The sequence below is a fragment of the Habropoda laboriosa genome, unplaced genomic scaffold (assembly GCF_001263275.1).
Source record: "Habropoda laboriosa isolate 0110345459 unplaced genomic scaffold, ASM126327v1 scaffold148, whole genome shotgun sequence".
NCBI classification, from domain to species: Eukaryota; Metazoa; Arthropoda; class Insecta; order Hymenoptera; family Apidae; genus Habropoda; species Habropoda laboriosa.
The window spans coordinates 960,474-980,815 of record NW_017100279.1 but is presented as its reverse complement, the minus strand read 5'-3'; the positions used below and the strand labels follow the sequence as shown (position 1 = coordinate 980,815).

The window sequence follows — 20,342 nt, the reverse complement described above, 5'->3', positions numbered from 1 at the left end:
AACATTCATCGTACAGAGTTACGAATTCTGATGAATTTTCTAAATTTCCTCTTTGAATACGAAATTACGAAAGTGATACGATTTTAATTCATTATTTTGCAATTTTGTACAATGCGGGTTTCATTCACCGAAATTCCACGCGAAACCTTCGTTTTGAAGAAAGACACAGAAGCTGTCTAATATATTTACAATGATTCCTTGCAAAGGATTAAATTTAAAAAATTCGTAGAACAGAACGGAGTTACACGTTCCGACGAATTTTCTAAACTTCCTCTTGGCACGAATACCAAAACACGACTTCGATTCATCATTTGACAAATTTTGCGCAACGCGAACTTCACTCGCCGAAATTCCGCGCGAAACTTTCCTCCTCAAGAGAGACAGAGAGGCTGTCTAATATATTTAGAATGATTCGTTGGAAACGACTAAATTATCACACCGTCGGCTTCATCGAGAGAACAATCGTCCGATAACAATAGGATCGCAGGGGCGGATCTCCGCTTGGAAAGATATAATTATTATTCCAGGACTTTGTCTTGCCGATTTAATTGCTAGCCGGAGTCTCGCGACCGGCGAGAAATAAAACAGCCCTGAGAGGCCAGGTAGCGAGACATCAGTTTACCTTGCGCGTTTTCGACCAGCTGCAGCGGAACGGAGAAAGGCGTGCCGAATAGACGGGCGAAAAAGGAAGCAGGAGGAACAACGGCAAGAAGATTCCCGGTAACGAACGGAGCTTGCTCGCCGGTTCTAATGAATCTCGCGGGCTGGAAGACTGGCCCCGCGTGAGAAACGAGAGAAAAGCGGCCGAGTGCCGCGCGAGAAGCGAGGAGAGAAGAGCCGAAAGTGAGGAAAAGAGACAAGAAACCGAGGCGTAGCAACTGGCGATAAAGCAAACTTCCTCGTGGAAAAAACGAGGAACGATTTTTTCGTCGTCGTTTCGACAGGATTTTTTCCATCGAGAAAATTGTATCCACCTTGCAATTTCACCCCTTTGAACCGGCGATAGCTGATTCTACGGGGACCAGACGATTCCCAATTTGCAATTTATCGTTTCCTCGAGGAATTTGCATCGCGCTGAACCGAACTAAGGGCGGGAAAAAAGGAGGAGATCTCCTGACCGGGGAATATATTAAACGCGTATTAAAGCCAGGCGGGTAAAAATTTGAAGGCGGGTGTCGCGGTTCGTTTAAGACGCGAATCGATATGCAAACGAAGGGCCTTCATTTCGGTAATTAAATCGGAACACCTCTGTTTAAACCGAGGGCGATAAAACAACCTTGATTATTCCGTTTTAAACGCTTTTTATTCGTGTCTTCGTTTCGACAGAGGGAAATGGTTATCCTTCGTTAGACTTGTGTTCTCTGTTTCTCGACCGCGAGACGAATTTTCTACGTGGATTTATATCGATCAGAAACGAGAGTGGAAATCTCAGGAGGTTGCTGGAAATAAGAAACCTTTGGCCTGGCTGAACGATGCGGTAAGTGAATTATCCGCGGAAGAGAAGAGCTACGATGGCAAACGAACGAATAAGACGAACGAAAAATTCTGATAAGCAGAGAGATAACACGTTCACGTGAAATTCTGACCAAGTACTCGCTCCGGTTAATCGAAACAACAGATATCGGTACGATAGACTCGTAACATTGATACAGACGCTGCGATCGTTAATTTTACAGTTCGTTTTTACCACTTCGTGCTGTAAAACGCGGATAATTACGCGATAAAATTTTCCCGTTTCTTTTCTGCAACGTGATTTCTGGGGATACGAAGGGAAATGAAACTGGATTTACGCGCACGTGTCCAATTTCCAGGCTTAGAGGCCGAGATGATTCGATAAGATAAGAATCACCCTTGCGTTGGGGTTGAAAAGTGTTTGCCGCCACTCCCGGCCGCGCCCGCAGTGTTAGAGTGATGAGAACGCTATAGATCGCGCAGCGAGCTGAAAGGAGATCTCTATTGCTTGCCATCTTTGTGGTCTTTTCACTTTGATCGCGTAATCTCTGTAAATCTATGCCGTGGAACGTGAAAGAGCGGTGGTAAAAAGGAGTTTATCGCTCTTATCGGATGACTGTTTTAATCGTGGTACAATGTTATCGTGAAAATTTGTCCGGTTTTTCTGCACAAGAGAAGGATTAAATTTCTCATCCTAAACGTTCGAACAACCAGTCGAATTACTGGGAATAACATTGTTGAACTGCTGCAACGTTCCTATTCAAACCTCAAGCCAAGTCAGTTATTGCTTAATCAACTTGCGATATTACTCTACGTGCACAGGCAAATATGTAGAAAGCCAATAATAATATGCTCCCCGATGCGCCATTATAAACGTTCGGCAAATATGGAAATTGAATTTCTTCGACTAAACTGCGTACGTTCTATAGGTTACTCGATCATTGTACGCATTGCGACAATTCTATCTATCTATCTCCCTGTCTTTCCCTTCTAATTCGCTGTGCAGTCGAGTCTCTTTTCATGCGGTAGACACGTTTCAGAAAGAATATCGCATAAAAGAAGACATAGCTTGCTCAGCCAGGTGTTTTTTAATCACCCCACATCATCTATTATATTATAATATCGCCCTTACGGTGTTCATTTAGTGTGAGCGTAGCGACACTCTTCGGGTTCGAATTAAATTAATAAATCCAACACTCGTTTCATAAAACAAATCTTTACTTCCTATAATCAGGTATACGCTTCAGGAGTGACTCGCGGAGTTGCAAGATTTCCGGGTTCTACGCTCGAAGGTCTCCACTTCAGAGAATGATGCGCGACGTGAAAGTGTTTTTCTATTTATACTGTGAGGGGTGGTTGAAATTCGTGAAGGAGAGAGGTCTGTGTCAGGTTTCGAGGATGAGTCAAGGATTCAGTCAAAGGTACGATTTGGTGACAAGCAAGATAGGAAAAGGAATGGGGCGGATAGGAAGGGAGAAAGTCAATTGGAGTTGGCGTCATCGTTGTCTTAGGATATCTGTTTATCCCCGTTTGGAAGTGACGTGGTGTAAAGTAATTACTCGGGCAAGTTGTTTAGTAACAATATATTTATTTGAATCCGATAACGCTTAACCTAATTTTGAAGTGCAGGCGACGCGAGTCTACGACAAAAAGCCTGCAAGTTGTTTAATAAAAATATATTTATTTGAATCCGATAACGCTTAACCTAATTTTGAAGTGCAGGCGACGCGAGTCTACGACAAAAAGCCTCGTGCCTTTTTCGGGGCTCCCTTAAGTAGCCCCTTTTCCCTGGGAAAGTCCCAGGTAGTGTTTAGAAAAACATCTCTCGATTCGAGTCGCCACACCCGAATTTGCGTAACTTCAAAACCACATTAAAAAGAGACTCGAGTGTATTTGTAATTGTTGTAACAGTCATAGATTAAATTTCTAAATATTTAAACGAGTGTTCAGACCAGAAAGATCCTCCTAGCTCTCCAATCTGCCATTCCTCCACCGTTCCAATCAAAAACAGCCCCTCAAATGGCAACCATAGTTTCATCAACGACACGAACCGAATATGTGTCGACTGTTCCTTATACATCCTACTCCAGGCTTCTCTCTCTTCGTAGCCAGAGCTGACTCGAGTAGTATCGCGAACCGACAACGAAGAAAGTTACGACCCTTACGTTGTTAGACCGTGAAAAGCTGCAGCGGACGTAAAGAGCGCGCCGGCTCTCTCTCTCTCGGCGACGCCATTTCTCATGTTCAACGGCGTACGTCGCCTCGGTTGTCTCGGTGACAAACGTTTTTTGAAATTTACACCCCCCTCGATACACGCGGCGGCCACGTTCGCCCTCTTTTATTGGCGTTCTCCACCGGCGAAAGCTATCGGGAGGCATTCGTCAGAATTGCGGCGGAATGAAAGTCGATTCGCGGGGTTATTTGTTGGAGTATCGTGAACGATACCGGTGCCGCAATTTTTGGTTCGTTTCTTCCGGGGAAATCGAAGGGTAGAATGTGTTACAAATTTATCGACAAGTGTTTCTATCAGGCGGAACGATTAACATCTTTCGGTACTGTAAATTTTTCGATCCTTTTAGAGAAGGGACGGGAGATAAGAGAGATTCGCGACAAATGGATTGACGAGGAAGTTTCTGTCGCTGGGTTCTAGCTGGGGAAACTAACCCAAGTGAAAATCTATTCGGAGAGTTTGCAGTTTGAGTAACAAAAGTACCAGGATCGCTATAACTAAATCGTGTCAATATTGGCGCATAAGTGAAATGGAATCACCATTTGAGTTTCAAGATTTACCTTCCTGCCTACGCGTTTTACATGTCTGACTGTTTAATCTGCTTCGTAAACGCGTGCAGTTACTTTAGCTGAGAGCACAAAGACAAATTTGCCGTTATGATTAATCCTTGACTAATGCTGAAATTTCCTTCAAACTTCTCGAAAAACGTCTCAATTCAATTTTATCGAGAATATCTAATATGGAATATCCGTGTATAGGGATGTTCCCTGTGGAAACAGGAAATCGTAATTGTCAGACGATGCACGTTAATTAAGCACCCTGTATTCTCTGTCACGAATTTGGATTCGCCCGATAGTTCAGCATCTCTGCAAAGTGAGTGCAATCACATCGCCAATACGGTCAATATTAACACAGAAACGCAGTCGAGTTAACCGTCGAATTTCCGAATTCTATTTACGAATCGAACGACAATAGCTTCAAGCCTGAGAAAAATTTCACCAATTCTGTGAAACTGTCCTCGTTCGATCAATTCTACCGTAATTTCCGACAAAATCGCGCAAGTTTCTCGAAAAATATTTCCCCGAGTACACTGGATCGTCGATTGTTCAAACGCGAATTGTTATAGTGAAACGTAATTGCAGGTAGTTAGAGTGATAATGAGACTTGCCGCATGGGGAGCGTAAATTTTTACGCACGTTGTGTACGAGGATGCTAATAACTGATTGCAGTGATCAAACGCAGGTAATCATATGGGTTGGCAATACATTCTGCGGAATGGATGTTCGTGGAAAATAGAGTCTCATGAACGAGCCAATAGGTTCGACGCAATCACATTGCCTGCGCCGTCAATATTGGCACAGAAGCGAAATGGAACCACCGGTCGAATTCCCAAATTCTATCCACCTATCCATCAACGTTGAGTACATAGGCGGCAGTATGGTGATAACGGAATTGATAGAACCGTATAATAATAATTACGATCTGGTTGCTTTACCCTCCCCTCCCCGCCCCTCGTCGAACCAACCCACCCTTGTCAGAACCCCTTCGCCAATTCGTCCCTCAATTTTGATTCGCTGATCGTCATTGTTGCCGGTTGGGCAGAGGAATTATTGCCAGACCTATAATTCAGCGTGATGTTGATCTTCGATTATCGCCAATTACCAATTAATTGGAACGATAACAGAATTACGTAGCTTATTTCGATTCGACTTGCACGTGGTCGTTAACGAATATTCGATTGGGTCAGCGTTATTTCGCGGAAGAATCGTTTACCGTATTATCTTTCATTTATACACCCCCGTTCGATTCGAGTTTCGGTAATTTCACCCCCGTCGCTATTCTTTTATCCGTCGCAAATAGGAAGTTATTTCTCTCTGTAGCAGAGGATTTCGATTTTTAATTCTTCTCTTTACTGTCGAAAATAGTAAATTATTTTGTACGATATCAGCAATATCAACAGTCGACAATTTGACTAAAGTGAGATTTTTTATTTTCTGTTTACTCTCAAAATAGGAAATCATTTTACGCAATGTCAACTCTGAACAGTGGGAAATTTTTCGGAAATTTGACGTCTCTATAGCAGAGGCTTGCGATTCCTTATTTTTTCTAAAGTGTGACGTCTCTATAGCAGAGGATGTGAACTTTTAAGAATTAAATCACATTTCCATGCGATCGGAAGGAAATGGAAGAAAATTGTTTGCACAGAGCAACAAGTGAAAAATTTGCCAATTTCTTGGCAACGTGAAAACAGTTGCCCCGCGAAAGCAAGTGGTATTAATACGTCGAAGTGCGACATTAGTCAAACAGGAACGTTTAATATCGGGCGGTGTGGCGTGTTCGGCTTCGGTTCCGGTGAATTTTCGCTTGGCCGATTCCTCAGGCGTTTCTATTCTCTGTCAGTCGCGAAACAGTTGCTCCTAGGTAGCAGCAGCCAGCCACGACCCCACGATGCACGCCACATCCATCAAGCCGGATGAAACCGCCGTTCTCTCGCGTATAGGTGACGTAAGTTCCGTCTGAAGTGTGGGACCACCCCTGTGACGGCGTGGCAAGGCGGAACGCGTTGCCTAGGAATTACGTAAGTCAAGGGAAACTGTGTACACAAGGATATCGTCCAAATGCATGCTTGTTCACCGACAACGAACAAATGGCACGCCGCCTGTCTCCGTATAATGAAACTCCTCGATGCCTCTGTAATCTTCGCACAGCTAGACCAACAACTTCCGCTTCGGACATATTTTAAGGATGCTCGCATTTGCCTCCGAGACAGAGATAATTATTAAGTTGATACGAGCATCAAATCTACGGTAATTTCAGCGATCGAAAATGTTAATTGTTGTTTCGGGTAGATTGTTTATCGTTGAGAAAATTCTTCTGAAGGTTTAAGCTTAAGAGAATTGCATTTTTATTTGAAAATTGACTGGTGAAGTGTTAATTCAGCGTTGAAAAATTCTGAGTTCTTTGAGTTAATTTAAAGTTCGTATAATTGTTGGTAAGCTACTGTTGGGGAATCTGAGGACTCGTATTAGACGTGGTTAGAGCGAGCTACACTTGGTTCGAGTTCGAGTATTCAGTGACTGTGCTCCTATAAAATTGCAACACCAAAAACTAAACTAATATTTCTATAAACTAAGTTGGCTACTTAACACGTTGACTGCCAAGCCTATTTTGAAGAAATCTGTTCTAGACGCCAACATTTTTTCTTTCAATTTATTGTATAGAATTAAACAAACACATATTAATTTTTATATTACGACTTTAATTTTAATTGCTTTTCTGCAAAAAAATGCTTTCGAATTATCTCGTGGTCGGGCGTCTCCGAATAGGATGTAACTTCTACCAGCAAACTGCCAACGTGTTAATAAACACGATAATTGTCGATAGAAGTGAAGATTACCACGTTCAACGTAGAAAGTGGTAGAAAATGGGCAAAAATAGGCAATTTTCAAGTCCTCCAACAATGACATTTATGTGTGATACCTTTGCAATGATACTTTCATACCTCAACGTGTGGTAGAAAATGGGCAAAAATAGGCAATTTTCAAGTCCTCCAACAATGACATTTATGTGTGATACCTTTGCAATGGTACTTTCATACCTCAACGTCGTTAAAACGTATCTCTAAGGTAACCGTAACTGTTCTTCTATCAATTAGTACACGGTCCCCGTTGAAGCTACGCCTGACCAAACCTACGACATCAAATTTCCCCAAATCGTACATCTTGAAGCACCCATCAAGTGATCCTCCGATGACATTCATTCCCAAGGGTTTTTGCCCGAATCTCCAGGCACTTAAATGCAAATCCCCGGACCGAACAATGAATGTCCCTATGTCCGAGGTAGAGAGATCCTGATAGCTTTACGGGCGAGTCCAATCGTATGTCCAGGTCGAGATGCGCATCCCTTATCCTACTTGCTTCCTCTTCCCTTTCCTATCCACCCTCTCAATTTCTTACAGCCGCCGAAGGTCGATCGGATAGCTGAATTGGGATTCGAAGCGGCCTCTTTCCTTGGTCAGACGACTATCCCCCGTCCAATTGAGCTATCCAGACCACTGACAGCTTCTTTCCTCGCTTAATATTCCACAATCCTTCGTCCTCCGCATTATAGATTTCTTCTTCTCTCTCTTTCTTTTTTTTTTTATAACAGAAGTTTGCCATTCAATGGAAACGACACGATTACCGACCCGAGAGGATAACGACACGTTAATAAAAAAACAAAAGAAGAGAACGCAGAGAGAGAGATTTCACGTGTACGGATGTATTACTATTCCGTGCCATTTGAGCGTACAACGACTTCGCGTGGCACGTTGCTCCTTAGAATGACTCGACAAATCTCACTTTGCTCTTCCCTTAATGCGCCACAATCCTCGTCTCTGCGGAACTTCACGCGGCTGCTTGTTCCGTCAGGTTTAATATACTTCCGCCTCTTTGCTCGTTACCGGTACGCGTAAACGAGAACTCCAGGATGCGTCTCGCTCCTGGAATTGTTCCTTTAAACTCGTGGAACAACGAAGATGGTCCATAAAAACTATCAAATTTTCTCTGCACGAAATAACGTATACACCGAGACGAAATGAACAATTTTAATTTAATTTGAAGAATGAAGAATATCGCGGGTTAGTTATTTTGAAGAGGAGAGAAGAAGGCGGAAGAAACAAGAGAAAAACAAACTGGCTATGGCCGGTTGGTATGACAGGAAGATTAGAGTACTCGAGAGCAGTGCAATATTAACGCGATACAACCATAAAGTATTCATTCGTTCCTCTCTGCGTAAATTTCAGCAGCGACTGGACTGCCTCGTCCGACCCCTGAAACACCGAGCAAATACTAGCACTAATTAATCACCCTCAGACAAATTGCCGAACCCCGGCATTTTGCTTGTAACACCGGAAGTCTGGGACTGTGGGGCGTGTCTGCTGGTTCTTGTTGGACCAGCTCCGTGTAGTATCTTGTCTGGATCAGCCTGAGAAGGATTTCTCGAGGAGCTGGCTAAGGCGAAGAAAGTTGTAGAATAGCAGTGATGACAGGTGGCCGAGAGAGGGGAAAAAGAGGAATTTACGAGGCTGCAGATAAACGATTTTCCGTAGCGAAATATTCGATAGAAATGTGGGAACGGAGATGTAACGAATATATTTATATTCTCTGCTCTGGCACACTTTATCTCTTCACTTTCAATACTCTAATTTTCGCTCTGTGACACTTGATCTCTAATTATTTCTCTGTGAATCTTCTCTCTGACTACCTTGCACGCGCCTCATTCTCTCTTTCTCGATTTTTCCAGTTTTTTTCACTCTACGTGGACGTTCTCAAAACGCATTAAGTCACTTCTACTCAATTTTTTGGGTGATCACGCACTCTTGGTTCACTCGATAATCTCACGCTCTCGTCTCAAACACTTTTCACTCACATCTCTGTCATTTCAGCTCAAATAATCTTCATTCACGCAGCTGTTGCCTTGAATTCACACGAAAAATCCCATCACATATCTACCTCTCCAGCTTAAACACTCGCCTGGACACTCACAATTGCAACCCACGATTCTCATATAAAAAAGTACATGAAAGAACCGACGGAATTACCGACAGAGAAAAAAAGCAAAAAATTCCATAAGAAGGGAACAGTAAGAAGCTCGCTAGGCTGTTCAAACAGAAACATAATGTGAAAAAGATAAAAAGAGATTAGCGCGAAAAGTTGCAAAGGGTAGGCTAGAGAAGACGAAGCTGTGGAAACAGCGGATTAGGAAGCGTCGAGATTAGATCCTCTTGTTGACGTTATTAACGGCTCGGTTCCTTGAAGATGTTGTTGCGAGTGGAGCTTCGTTTAATCCGATTTATCGGAACTTGAGTTTGGTGTATTGTGAAGTATCTTTGAAAACTCCTCAAAGGATACTCTGTCGTTCTTTAACCCGATCCGACTGGAATTATCGAGCAAGAGAAACTACACAACGTGTAGAAAATTTTCTTCGCACCTTCGATCCATTCGCGACGAGACGCGGTTAAGCGGAGAAAGGTTTAACCCGGCGAAGAAATTTCGTGGTTCCAGAGCAACGCTAGAAGGCGTTCCAACTGTCGTATATATATTTCGTAAAGGGAGGGGTGTAACGAGATGTCGTAACTCGTGTCGCCTCCACAAACTTCAGACACTATTGTGAGGGCGGGAAATTTAAGGGTGAAGGTTAAACGAATGTGCCCGTTCCCGTTGAACGACCAAGACGAACAGTACCAGGGCGAAATATACGCGTACAGAATAAAACTGCACTAACTTAAGAGGAATTGCACACTGGATCAAAGAGGAACACACCGCGACGAGAAACATTTTTACCAACTCCTCTACGTTTCTCTTATCATCTTCTCCGCGATGTTGTAAAACTTTCGCACTTCCAACAAACAAACAAGAGACACAAAAAGAATATTCACAGAGTAACGAGATATTCCCCTATCAAATGTAATTTCTCAGTCATGAAAGAAGTGAAGATTCACGGGGTGCAACTATCGAAGCGATGAGAGGAGAAAGGAAAAAGGAGAAAATGAACGTGGCACTGTTCGCCCGACGTAATGTGCTACGGAAAGAAGAAAGGAACCGGCGAAAGAATAGAGGATAAAAGGGGCGTGGAAGGGAGGGATGAGGGATGGTGATACACAGGAGCAATGTTACGCGCGATTAACCTCCTCGAAGAGGAGACGCAACCCCTACGAAACAACGTCAACCAGTCTGTGGAGTGTAGCAGAGGGTGGTGGGAAAAAAAATAGCCAGCCAAGCCGTGGGAAGTTTTTAATACGGGGGAAATTTTCCTAATTTACGACCGGGCGAGTTATCATGTTTATTCCCGACGTTCGGTTCCTCCATTTGCAACCGCAATCCTCGGGAAAATAAAGCCCGGCGAATGGAGTTTCCTTACAACTTAAAAGGAAAAATTCTTTCGAGAACCAACAGGGTGGTAGTAGTAGTACATACTCGGTGTGAAATGAAAAAGTTTTGCATCAGGTCTGCTCCACGTTTGTCACGTTCGTCGCGTTATACCTTAATAAGTTCCGCTATTCTTGTCGGTGTTGTTGTTCGCCCCCCTCGACCAATATCTCTCCTCGAAATGAAAATACGCGAGTCGTTTTCCTTACGAGATTTCCTTTTCTTTTTTGCTCGCTCTCGTTGACCTCGATATTTCGTTACGCGAAAACGTTAAAGTCACGGATCGGTGTTCGTACGATAAAACACGTATTACATCGCGTAGAAACGAACGGTTGGAATTCCGGGGGGTAGAAATTCTAAGCAGCGAACATGTACAAAAGGACGGTAGACATTATTTTAAGCGCGGGGGGGAGGTGAAATGGTGGTGTAATAGAGCTCTGGGGATATCGCGTGCCATTTTCCTCGAAGGGTCACAAATATTGATAACGTGTATCATCTCTGGTGGAATGAATATCGCAAAACGTGCCTCGCGAGAAGAAATATCGCGGTACGTTGATCGCGCCGCGATGAATATAAAGGGACGTTAACGTGTCCGTTGAAAAATCGAGCGGTCGTAGATTCCCTTCTTCCATCCTATCTGCAGAAGCAGAGCACAAAGGACGTATATTTTGTCGGTTAAAGCGTTCGCCTGTTACTGGGCGAAATTACTCAAACGATTCCTCCCGTTACGCGCCAAAGTTTCACGAGGTAAAAAGAAAGGGAGAGAGAAAAAAAAGGAAAGAAGGTAGGAAGAAGTAAGGTGGCTGATAAGCTCCGAGTCAAATGGATGTCACTTTATCATGGTGAGAGAGGAGTGGGGGAGAGAGAGAGAGAGAGGGTCAGAGGGTATTCAGGAGGTTTATCTGGGTAGTACAAGGGGCTTAGGATGTCGCGCGATCCAATTTGACAGCATAAGTGACAGGATGGAGCGTTTGCACGAGATCAAGTAAGGTCATGTAAGTACACCAATACACGCTTCCGTCTGATATTAGCGGCCGATTGACATACTCGCCTTTAGGCGAAACGACGTCGGTAAACAAGAAGCCTGGCATTATGCCTAGACATCTTATGAGCTTGACGAGCATCTTCAAACAGCCTCTTGGCAAACTCTCTCTTCCGAGAGAGATTTGCAGCACGTGCAGTAGACGATTAAAGAATATTTAGCTATTTCTGCTTGCTATAGCACTATTCTCGAATCTCTCGAGTCGAGAAGAGCTTCCGACCTTGAGCTTTCGATTCGACGCCTGGATTCTATTCTATCGATCAAGAAGTTAGCTGATGAATTTTAAATTGCCAGGTTAAATTTGGTTTCTACTGATTCGCGAGAGGGTAGCTATTTCAAATATTCAATTCTTAATCGTGTTATACTTTTTTTCGTTGAGGTTAGATGAAATTTGATTTAAATTGGACAATGACGAGAACAAAGCTGTGTGCTCGTTACTATAACGTTCCTAGAGACCAATGGACTACTTTTGTGTACTCCTCTTAAGGATCCTCGGTAAGGTAGAATTGCCGGAATCGTTGAAGCCTTTATCACGAGGAAAAATATGATACTGTAAAGGCGACGCGAGTCTCTTATCGGGGCCGAATCAAATTAAATTCCGTGCAAGCTGCTAGGATAGCTGAGACTGTGCCTCTGTTATTGCTGACATTATCTCGGCATCAGCAAAAGAAACGAGGAACACTGGCGACCTCACAGTACGGCCTGATGAGGAGTAATGATAATGAAATCGTCGTTAAGAAGAATAAAGTCTAAAGGTGAGTAAAACTAGGAGAGACAAAGATCTGGGGTATACAGGTTTTGTAATTTAGAGTTACTTCTGGTGCACCTTTCTTTCGACTAAATAAATCAGCATTTTTTTAAACTATAATCCATTCAAAATGATATTTTTCTATTAGTAGAAGAATCTTCGTTTCATCGAAATTTTACGTAAAAGAAAGTACGTTTCTCCAACGATCCATCGAAATCGAAAATTGTCGCTGGACGTTTCGACCAAGTGACGCTGTCGTTAAAGAATCGCGGTCGTCCCCGCAAAGGTGAAACTTTCGAATGTTGCGAAATTGGTCGATATTGACCTCTACCTGTTGCATCGTTTCACTTGCTCACGATACACACATCGTGTGGGTCGATCTGCGACTTGGTCATCGCGTGTGTGCACATTCTTTGTATTTATAACGAACCGAAGATTAAGTAGCCTCCCCTTGCAGACCGAACGTTCGAGCAGCCCCTCTCGAAGGGTAAACTAATGAGAAAAGTTTCCTCGGCTTCTTGTCGGTCTGTCTGTATCCACAAAATGTTATCAATAAAAACTAATTAACGTCTTACACAGTTTCGCCGGTGGGAGAGTAATTTACGGTTTTTCGACAGGGGTCGCGTAAAACATCGCCAGACCAATAATTTCATCTTTAATACTCGTGGAGTAGCATTAACATGCAACAAGAAACAAATTTTCAGCGAATCTCAGCCTGAATGGGGAAACACAAATCTCATTGAAGGGGAGACACAAGCGATTCTTCGAATTCCACGAATCGCGTAACCCCTTTTCCACAGCGGAAAAATACACTCACGAGCTTCCTTTCTTCGGGATGAAAGTAAAAAAGAAAAAAAGAAGGAAGAGGAGAAAAGATCTCTTGGTGAATTTCGCAAATGAATGCATCGAGTGCATACGATGCATTAAGTCCCAACCGCAACGAATGCATTGTAAGAGGAGTGGGAGGGAGCGAGAGTGCTCTCGTTTGGAGTTTCCTCCTTTTATCGGAAACGAACGTGGTATCCAAGGGAAATGGGTTTTAGCCGAGTGCTACTATAAATTCCATTTGTCCCGGTGAAAACGGTAATATATCATGGTTTCGGTACCGTCTTACACCAACTGCACACGCCTGGTCAACCATACGCGATTATGCAAAAGTTCGAAATCCACGCGAGGAAATCTTTGTCCTGGAAAGTGTCGGACAATTATTCAGAGATCGTTTTAAGCGTTTGACAGTCCACTTTTAAAGCGTCTTTCGCTGGAACCGGGACAATAAACTTGCGCGAGAAATTTATTATACCTGCGAATGGAATTTGGCACGAAATTTTCCATTTCCTCTCGAACGCTACGGTAAATGTAGTTTTTAAATTGCTCTTAGTCGAAATTCGTACTGTTATACTTAATTCGATTAATTTCGTCAGAGGAGAGTTTGACTTTTTCGAATTAACAACAACTCGGATATTCGCTATTCCATAAAATATGAATGATTTTTTCCTATTTTCCATTTTTCCCAAGTTTTTGCCGATGAGAGATTCTGCTGCTGACGCGTTTGATGTACGACGCTAAGACGCTTAACCGACGAAGGAACGGCGGGGAGAAGAAAGAAGAAAAAAAAGAACAGGAAAGAAAATTGTTGCAACGTATTCTTCTGCATGACGTTAAGTTCGGTGCAGGGGGAAATTTATGAAAAAATGAGTAACGGTGACCGAAAGTAGTTTTACAGCGGCGTAGGCGGGAATTGAAAACAGGACATAAATTTCTACTACGTGCCCACCCATCGAGTCTCCCGCAAGACGGCATGGATACGATATTTCACGGATCAGAAAGGCCATTCGCGTGATTTACGCCTCCTTAAGTGCACCGCGCACGAATTCGTGAGTATAATTCCCTAGCTTTTATAACACCATACACTCACCGAGCTTCCAGTTCTTACTCCCTCGATGTACAACCGTCCATAGAAGAAGAATCGAAGAAGAAACGAAGCCGTAGAAACGGACTCTGTGTGTGTGTGTATGTGTATTTGATCAAAGTATTATTATAAAATCAACGATCAAAGAGAAGCCGAGTAATCACAACGGGGGAAGCTCGCGAAGGCATGTTTTCGTAGCCGGTGAACGTTTCGTTCTCCAGGAACGTTCAGGTTCTCTATTAAAGCCAAACGAAAGCAATTTAATTTCCAGCTCAACCCAAGACGTCCCTTTTCCTCCTTGCTTTGAACAAATTCCAGCCAAACAAACAGCAACCGCGATCCATTCGTTTTCCCGATAACGTCCATATCGCGATCCCCTCCTTGCATTTCAATCGCGCGGAATCCCAATTTGTCCCGGGCTCTGCTACACACCGAATATCGAGATAGAGAGATCGATCGATCGATCGAACAACGACGACGAAACCGTCGGAACAAATTCCGTTCGTCGCGTTCTCTCTGTTTGCCGACGCTTAAAACCATCGATGATCGAACACAGCGAAGGGTAGGTTGGAGCCGTTTAAGCAACGACGACGCTTTAATCTCATCCCATCCGGCGGGGTACGAGGTAGTATACTCGGTTGGCGCGCAGTCGATTCTTCCGGTTCGTGTGACGGTGGCGAGCTAAGAAGAAATAAAGGAACCTTTATCGATTTTCCGCGGGGTCCCGCGGGAAATCGGCCTGCGTTCGAGTGGTTCGTACGGTGCAATCTATCGAGATATAGAGGGAAAACGAAAGTAGTTCACGTGTATAGGTAGTAGAGAGTTTCTGGTAGCAGGTTTCGCGCGGCTACACGAAAGGGTTCGCGAGTCGAAGGCACAATTTTCCATTATACACCGCGTATAGCCGTGGCACCCCTTCCTTATCATTGCCGTGCATATTCCAGCACGGTAGCGGACAGCTGCCTTCTACGGAGTAATGGAAAACAAACAAGGGAAATATCGCGCGTATACAGCTCGGCCATTACTCCCCGACGCTGTTTTCCTCTCACTCTCTCTCTATCTATCTATCTTTACCCGTTCTTCCTTCTCTACGTGTGTAGTACCCCCGTCTCTATTTCGCCTACGCCACGATTCAAACGGTTTAAAGTTGGTTTTATGCGCGATGCCCCGGCCGTATCGTAAATATCGGCAAACGGACCGCCATGGGTATGAGCAACACTCGTTGCTCGAGTGCATCGTTCTCTCCAGATAGCGGGATTTTTATTATCCATCGCTCTCCTCTCCCTTCCACTTCTCCCGTTCGCCCAGATCGTAACCGGACGTAGATACAGGGGTGGATGCTCTGTGTGTAATATCCGTTTGCACCGGTAACGCGTGATTTGCGGCGACTTCTTCGCTTTCTTTCTTGCATTTTTTCTTCTCGAATTTTCCGAAGGCGTCGCCACCTCGCCGGAGGAAGGAAAGGGGGGAAGGTGAAACGGACGGACGGGTTAATTACACGGCAGTTCGTTCAGCTCGCCGGGAAACTAGCGCCGCGTGCGTGCCCGTTGATAATGACAGACAATGCCACCGTTTATCAATTACGAAAACGCGCAGCAAGCCGGTGGATGTAATTAATTAATTAATCGAAGTGCTGGCAAATAGACGCGTTCGAGCTGCGTTTAAAGTGCGTCGTTAATTACGCCGAGATATATTAGCCGCTTGAAAAATACGATCAATAGATGATAGGGAATATCGATAAATTTATGATACAGCCGATCGTACGTTATTTCTCGTTTACATAAAAATCGTACAATTCCCGATAGCAACGGACAGAGATCGTTGCAGAGATTTGGACAATCTGTTGAACGTTACACCTGTAAAATGGATAGTTACAACACGGTGGATCGTTACCGGTGTATGTAACGCTCGGAGAGGTATTTCTGCTCGTAAAACGAGCAAATTGTTCTACGCTGAGAAATTTCGCTAGTTTCAGTGTGAGAGAGGGAGAGAGAGATGGAGATCAAACACGCGACAAAGACAATCACCGTTTACGAAACGGTAATGAACGCGCGTTTAACGCGCTGTCGAAAGTTGTTAATTTCTGTCCATTGTTTCGAGAAACGCCAGGCCACCTGGTAAATAGCGCGCGACTTTATTGGTAGAACAGCTTGTTAATACCGCTTTTAACAACGCCCTCGACAAATAGCGTCCTTTTTCATCGGGTCCTTTCACGGGAACCCGGCGAAAAACGAAAGTGTATATATCTGCGGCTGGTTTCACAAATGTTGTCCGTGAGAGAGGGAGAACCGAACGTTTCATTGGCGATTAATTAACCGTGCGCCTCCTAATTGATCCCCAGGCTGATTACACGGTGAAAGAAGGGCGTTAATGTTATGAAAACGGTTTTTAAACCTGCCACCCGAAGCGAATCACGTTTTGGTAATTACACACGGTACGGTAATTACGCGACGGGTGTTTTGACGCGAGCGCGCGGAAATCCGACTACCAGGGACATAATTTTGCTGCTTAATTCCGCCCCGTTCCGGTCAACTGTCAATTAACCGCGTGTTATAATAAAACGACTGTAGCAATCACGATTGACTTTTCCATCTCCTTTATTTTCCTTCCTGTCGACCGTTTCCTTCTGAAAAACAGTTTCCTTCAAAGAGAGCAATTTTTGTATGTACACATTTTTTTTTCTTTTTTTTAATAGAATTATTTTTCCTTTTTTCCTGTGCAGGCAAAAAACTGTGACGTTAAAAATTGCAGCGAGTGGTAGACAGGAATTTCGTTGTTGCAACGCGTTAAGAAGCGGAACAAAGCGACGGGAGAGAGAGAGTTGCAAACGGAAAGCGGGGCAATGTGAGTACACTCGGTGGCAAATTACTTATGGATACCGGCACGTGTCCGCTTCAAATTGAACGTCAAAGAGACCGATGTCTGGTCGAAACCCTCTTGAACCTGAAGCACGTAGAATGTGCTGGAACCACGGCCAATTCAATCAAACCTTGTATGACATGACAATATCTACTTGACCGTACTACCCTACATTACAGTTTCCGGCAGCCACGTGTAGTATACAATGCACTTAGACATCTACGATTGCATATCTATCGAACAACGTGTCTGAAAAAACCGAATTTCTTTCACAAGGAAAAATTTTAATAAACATCAAACTACTAATTTTCCTTTTCATACAAACAAAATTCATTTGTCATATTACGAGCACCATCTCTACTCGTTCAAAGTTTCCCTTCTTTTTTCTTCTTCTTCTGCTAAATACGTATATCGCGAGATCTTAAAATTCAACGCTCGCAAGTTCGCCAGGCACGGTCGGTACGTACACGCTTAGCGTAATCAAGCGCGTACGAGCGGAACAACCTCGAACAGAGCTAGAAAGAGAGTGCACGAATACAGAGAGAAATTCTTCATAATGGACGTTACGTTCCATCTGCCTGTGTTAAACCGTTCTGTTCTTCGGAGAACGCTTAACATCCCTCGTACGCACAGGTGAGAACCATCAAGACTCGTTTGTTCGTTGCTTGTGTGTACGCGTCTCTTCGGGACGAAGAATTTCAACGACGACGACGACGTCTATTCTCGTTCGTGTGTGTTGGAGAACGAGAGAGAGAGAAGCTTGGTGAAAATAAGCGTGCCGAATAAATTTTCCAACCCTTTTGCGACCGCCTTGGTAGCCGACCGTGCTCGAAATCAAATTAACATGAGGGAGCAAGGAAACGCTCGGAACGGGAAAATAGATCCGTGGGAGAAATTATGGAAACGTGGCTTCGCCAACGCTAATTTACATGATCGCGTTTAATGGTCCTTTCATCGATGTTCCACCCGTCTGCATTGTTCCTCTAGTCAGTTTGTCGATACTGTTACGTACAGAGGAAAGGCAGTTTCGATCCTTTAACTCCGCGATCTCTTTTCATTTGAGGTATTAGAATCATTATCAATTTCGACCCTTTGTAATCTCATTTTTCTTCGTCCACGAGAAGAAAAATTTCGGTTAATCTTTCTTTTTTTACAGGAGAAGCAAGAATAAATACAAGAAATAATTCTTATAAAAAATGTAATATAAAGGAATACGTAACTTTATAGAGTGGATAATTCTATCATTCTCTCAATGCGATAATGTCAAAATGAAAATGAACCGTGACGCGTTGCTTTCTAATTCAGCACAGAAACAAATGTATCCTCCCAATAAAATAATATAATTAATAAACCCGTGGGAATTAGCAAGCAGGCAACAGGCGTCAAGGAATCAATTCCAATTAATTAAATCCCGACGATCCATAAATTCTAGTACGTCATCGAGAAAGAGAGAAAAAGAGACAGGGGAGGCGAGTGAGAGAACGAAATCGAGTGGATGCAGGGACGAGGGTAAGAGGAGTCTAGCGCGAGACGTGGCCAGCATGAGCAAAATGCGTGGCGCGCGCGATTTGCAATCGTTGCACGGTGCACGGTTGCGCGTACCGGAGCCACGTCACGTCGTCGATCGGCCACGACGACACGCCACACGATGGGGGACCGTGGGACGAGAGCAATTAGCAATTAAAATCGGAGGCTCGGCGATTGATCGGTCTAGCATGATACCAGCCTGTCCCACGGGCCAATCGACTCTTGGATTATAATTACGGGCGCTAATTGCACGCCACCTGCCCTCCCCTCCTATTCGTTCCTTCTCCTCTTCTCTTCTATCCCGTGAGAAGCGGCCGCGTGATTAGCACTCGACAGGGAGGGTTAAAATGTTCCGAGAATTTCATTTCTGTCCCTGGCATTTTCGTTCCGCTATTCTCGCTAACTAATTGGCTCATCCAGCTTCGTAAGGTGTAAGGTTACGCTATGAAGCTGGATAGACATAGAAAGAGAGAGATGATAAACTATCTCGCGGGCTTCAATGAAACGTGAAACTGTTGGTCGAAACCTATGCGTGGTTTAATTAAACGAACACGGTCAAAAGCGGTTTATTTAATTCATCCGGAGGACGTCGTTCGATTCCGGGGGAAAAAAAAGGATCGACAACCCGTCCGCGAATTAGAACGAATACGAGTGCACACGATTCGAATACGGCGTGTGTTTCGACGCTTCCGGTAGGATAGCTCGCGCGCGCGTCGCAAATGAAAAGAGCCCCGACTTCATGGAATTCTAATAAACGTGCGGACCGCGATGGCCAACTCGGAAAACGAGATTCCGGGCAACCGGTGCATTCGTGCGGTGGTCGTGAACGCGTAACGAATACACGCGCCTCTCCTCTTCCTCTCTTTTGTACACGGCCACTACCTGCACTATAATATCCCCGTCGTTCTCTTTCTCCCGCTATCTCCGAGAGCCAATGTTCGACGCGGCGGAGGGAGGGATGATAAAGCTCGCGCCTCCGTGAAATATCGGGACACGAAAAATATATTTGTAACCGAACTCACGTCGTTTTGAGCGAAGGTCGGCGTAATTGGCCCGTCGCTGGCTTCCCATTTGTCGGCGATGCGGATCGTCTCCGCCGTTTTCTGCTGCACCGATTTCGACTCGTCGAGCAACGTCAGCTCGTAAAACTCCTGGATATCTGCAACAGTCCGGAAAACGGCAAGTCAAATTAATACGCTACGAACGATACCATCCTATCGACGTCTACCCCACGGTAATATCCATCGCGCTCCACGCCCATAATGGTATCGATTCTCATAACGAAAATTGACGTTTGATGATTCGATGCATCTCGCGCGTTACAGGATATATACGCAAGTACGTCACTTTCGGTACTTTTCAAATATGAATTCGTGAAAGTATGGGGGGGTTTTAAGCAAGCTAAACTTGTATCATTTTCACTGTCACGTTGGATATACTGAATTTCTCAAGTAAATGTCCTATCTACCAATTTTTCACTTTTCAGGGTGCATTGAAATATTTGAGGATTCACGTATTCTTCTGCTTTTAAGCAAAGTTAGAGTGCACCATGTGCTTTTCAGATTCTAAGTGTTTCCCACATGGTTTTACTAGCTTTTACCTCATTTTTCTCGGATACATATTCAAAAATGCTAATTAGGACAATTTAGCTAAAGAAGGCAATCTTT

General features: G+C 44.0%; 1 protein-coding gene across 1 annotated transcript in view; it reads right to left on the bottom strand.

The window, feature by feature from the left end:
• LOC108573539 (disks large homolog 4) overlaps positions 1–20,342 on the bottom strand; it is a 309,458-nt gene that overhangs the window by 264,236 nt on the left and 24,880 nt on the right. The window contains exon 2 of the mRNA XM_017936002.1: positions 19,698–19,834. Coding sequence (XP_017791491.1) covers positions 19,698–19,834 — 137 coding nt within the window. The remainder of the gene's footprint in view (positions 1–19,697; positions 19,835–20,342) is intronic.